This window comes from Frankliniella occidentalis, unplaced genomic scaffold (assembly GCF_000697945.3).
Source record: "Frankliniella occidentalis isolate FOCC.00 unplaced genomic scaffold, Focc_3.1 Scaffold5, whole genome shotgun sequence".
Lineage (NCBI taxonomy): Eukaryota > Metazoa > Arthropoda > Insecta > Thysanoptera > Thripidae > Frankliniella > Frankliniella occidentalis.
Genome location: NW_026267135.1, coordinates 2,047,114 through 2,050,247, shown reverse-complemented (window position 1 = coordinate 2,050,247; position 3,134 = coordinate 2,047,114). Strand labels below are relative to the sequence as shown.

General features: G+C 72.1%; 2 protein-coding genes across 2 annotated transcripts in view; one reads left to right on the top strand and one right to left on the bottom strand.

Moving 5' to 3' along the window:
• LOC113212849 (serotriflin-like) overlaps positions 1–3,134 on the top strand; it is an 81,402-nt gene that overhangs the window by 24,724 nt on the left and 53,544 nt on the right. The window lies entirely within an intron of this gene.
• LOC113212855 (fez family zinc finger protein erm-like) lies at positions 258–1,739 on the bottom strand. The gene has a single exon (XM_026431688.2). It carries the CDS (start codon positions 1,721–1,723, stop codon positions 383–385), a length of 1,341 nt encoding a protein of 446 aa, XP_026287473.2. The 5' UTR covers positions 1,724–1,739; the 3' UTR covers positions 258–382.

Below are 3,134 nucleotides of genomic sequence, written 5' to 3'. Positions count from 1 at the left end.
CCCCCCGCGCGCCAAAGTGAAGTTGACAGCCTCGGCGCGCTCTCCAGACGGCGAGGAGTGTGAACTGCCGCAAACACATGACGACATAACAGCTACTTGGCTGAGGCGGGGCGGGGCGGGGCTGGTCGGGCTGCTGCTGGTCCGGTCCGGGCCCGGCCTCCCGCCGCGACGCTGCAGGGGGGAGACGAGAATGGCGTCGCGTCCCGCTGGAGGGGCGAGGCCGGCGCGGCATTCACGGCGGCGACGGCGTCCTGAGGTCGACGAATGCGTGTCGCGACGGCGGCGGCGGGCGCGGGTGCGGCCGCGGGCTGTCGGCGGGGCCCGGGCCGCCGCCGGCGCTGGGCAGCGGGAACAGTCCCCCCAGGTGGGGGAGCACCGGCGGTCACAACATCTTGGAGAGGTAGGGGTTGGGCGGGCAGCCGGGCAGCAGGAAGGGCGCGAGCAGGGCGTGCCGGTGGTGGGCCACGGCGTCGGCGCCGTCGGCGTGGTCGGCGTACATGAGCCTCCGGTTGGCGGGCGGGCAGGACGACATGTCGAGCAGGTGGCCGTCCATGCGGGCGTCGAGGCGCGCCTCCATGCGGGCCTCCAGCCGGGCGTCGAGCCGCGCGTCCAGGCCGCCCGCCTCGTGCAGCTTGCGCATGTGCTTCTTCAGGTCGAAGTTGCGGCAGAAGCCCTTGCCGCACACGTCGCACGTGAAGGGCTTCTTGTCCTCGTGCGTGTGCATGTGGAAGGTGAGGTTGTACACCTGGTGGAAGGCCTTGTTGCAGACGCTGCACTTGAAGGCCTTCTCGCCGCTGTGCGTCAGCTTGTGGTTCTTGTAGTTGCCCTTCTGGTGGAACTTCTTGCCGCAGATCTCGCACTCGAAGGGCTTGTCGCCGCGGTGTATGCGCAGGTGCGTGTTGAGGGTGGAGCTGCGGTTGAAGCACTTGCCGCAGACGTCGCAGCGGTGCGGCTTCTCCTGCGTGTGGATGATCTTGTGCCTGCAGAGCGTGGACGCCTGCCGGAAGCCCTTGCCGCACGTCTTGCACACGAAGGGGCGCGCGCCCGTGTGCACGGGCATGTGCCGCGTCAGGTTGTAGTGCGCGTTGAACACCTTGCCGCACTCCTTGCACGTGAAGTTCTTGAGCTTGGGCGTGGACGCGCCGCCGGCGGGCGGCGGCGACGGCTGCGACGGCGGCGGGCTGCTGGCCGAGGAGCCGCCCTGGCTGACGGGCCCCGCCAGCCCCATGGAGTGCGCCGGGTGCGCGCCGTGCATCATCGTCGGGCTGCTCGACGAGTCGCGGCTGTCGGGGGACGGCGGCGGCGGCGACCTCCGCGGCGGCCCCGGCCGCATGGGCCTCTGCAGCGCGCCCGGGTAGTAGTAGAGCAGCGGGTACTGCGACAGCAGGTCCAGGTCGTGGGCGCGGAACGACGGCACGTACTTCTTGAAGGCCGAGTCCATGGGCGCCGGCGTGGCCGTGGGCCTGTACGCCGAGAGCACGCCGTTGAGCGGGTCCGCGGTGGCGCGGCTCGGCGGCGAGCTCGCCTCGGGCCGCCGACGGTCGGGCTCCATGATCTTGGCGATGGAGAAGGTGAGGGCTCGCGAGGTGGCCGACGACGAGGTCGTCGGCGGCGGCGGGCTGCCGCTGCTGCTGCTTGCGCCGCTCGCCACCAGGAGGGTCGCGTTGGCGTCCGGGCTGGCCGCGGGGCTCGCCACGTTGGGGCTGGTGGGCGTCTCCATCATGTTGGGCTGGAAGGGCTGCATGTCGGGGTGCGGTCGCGGGCTGGTGCTGCAACCAGAGGGGCGGCGGTCAGAGACGGGCGCGACACGGCGAGGGTGCGGGGCACAGAAACACCCCGACTTCATCATCAACCATCACGTAGACGGTGAGGAATCAAAAAATAACACTACTCACGTTGTCGGTGAACTGAACACGGCCTCCGCACTGATCAGCAAGCGCCTGCTCGGGTCCAGGAGGAGAGGTGCATTCCCACACATGGGGCGGAGGAGGCTGGTGGCACGCACTGGCACTCGCTTGCACTCGCAAGCGCACTCGCAAACGCACTCGCAAACGCACTCGCGGCGCACACAACGCACTCGGTCAGGAAGGGCGGGGTGTGTGTATGTGCTCGGCAGTGCCGCGCTTCAGCACACCATGCTCGAGCTCGCTGGCGGGGCGCGCGGGGTCGGAGCCGAGCGGAGCGCGGAGCGGAGCGGAGCCGAGCGACGTCCGCACGGTGCGAGCGGCACGACAAATCTGTTGGAAATAAATCGGGGCCCTGGCCGCGTGTAAACACCGTATCACCCCTCGGCGTACACACAATATAGAGTAATCCCCGCTCGGCTGGCCCGACCCCCACCACCGAACTGGCGGCTCGGCGGTCGGCCTCCCCCTCCCCTCCGGCGCGACCTCCCCTCCCTGCCCCTCGCCCCTCGCCCTCACCCTCGCGCGGCCGCCAAGCGAGCACCGCGGCGCGGCGGCGGCGTCGGCGGCGGTGGTGGGGGGGCCTCGCCCGCCTCGGCCGGGCGGAGTGGTGGTGGTGGGGGAGCGTGGCCCCGCCCAACCAGCCGCAGCCGAAGGGGACCCGAGAGGGGACCTCTCACAGCCAACCCCAGCGGCACAGCCTTCTCACCGCCCCCGCCGGGCCCCCCTCCCCCGCGGGGGCCCCCGCCCAGGCCCCCGGGGCCCCGCGGGGCCCCCGTGCGCGGCCATGCCTCCGCCCCGGCGAGTCGGCGCGGCCCCGTGTCTGACCCTCTCTCTCTCTGCCGGCTCTGCCACGGCCCTGCCCGGGCCCGCGGCCGCGCCCTGCCCAGGGATGCGTCCGCGCCGACGCCGTCCTCTCTCTCTCTCTCACTCTCACTCTTTCTCGCAGCGCGGCGCGGCCCGGACCTCTCCCGGACGCGGCCCTGACTTGCTGCAGCCCGTTGAGGCCGCCGCCGCGCCGCCCCCCGCGCCGCCCCCCGCCCCGGACTCGCCTCGTGTTTGCCGACCATCAGGCTGGTGTGGTAGAGGTGGTGCTCGCTGCTGCTGGTGTTGGCTCAGCTGCTCAGCTCGGCCCCCCGCCCCGCCCCGCCCCGCCAGGACCAGCGGCCCCCCCGCGAGGACCCCGGGCCGCAGCCGCATGGCCGTCTCTCTCGCACCCGGTTGCGCAAG

What these genes read in the sequence shown, in the direction of transcription:
- LOC113212855 (XM_026431688.2), bottom strand. Translation starts at nt 1,723, where the DNA reads ATGATGGAGACGCCCACCAGCCCCAACGTGGCGAGCCCCGCGGCCAGC.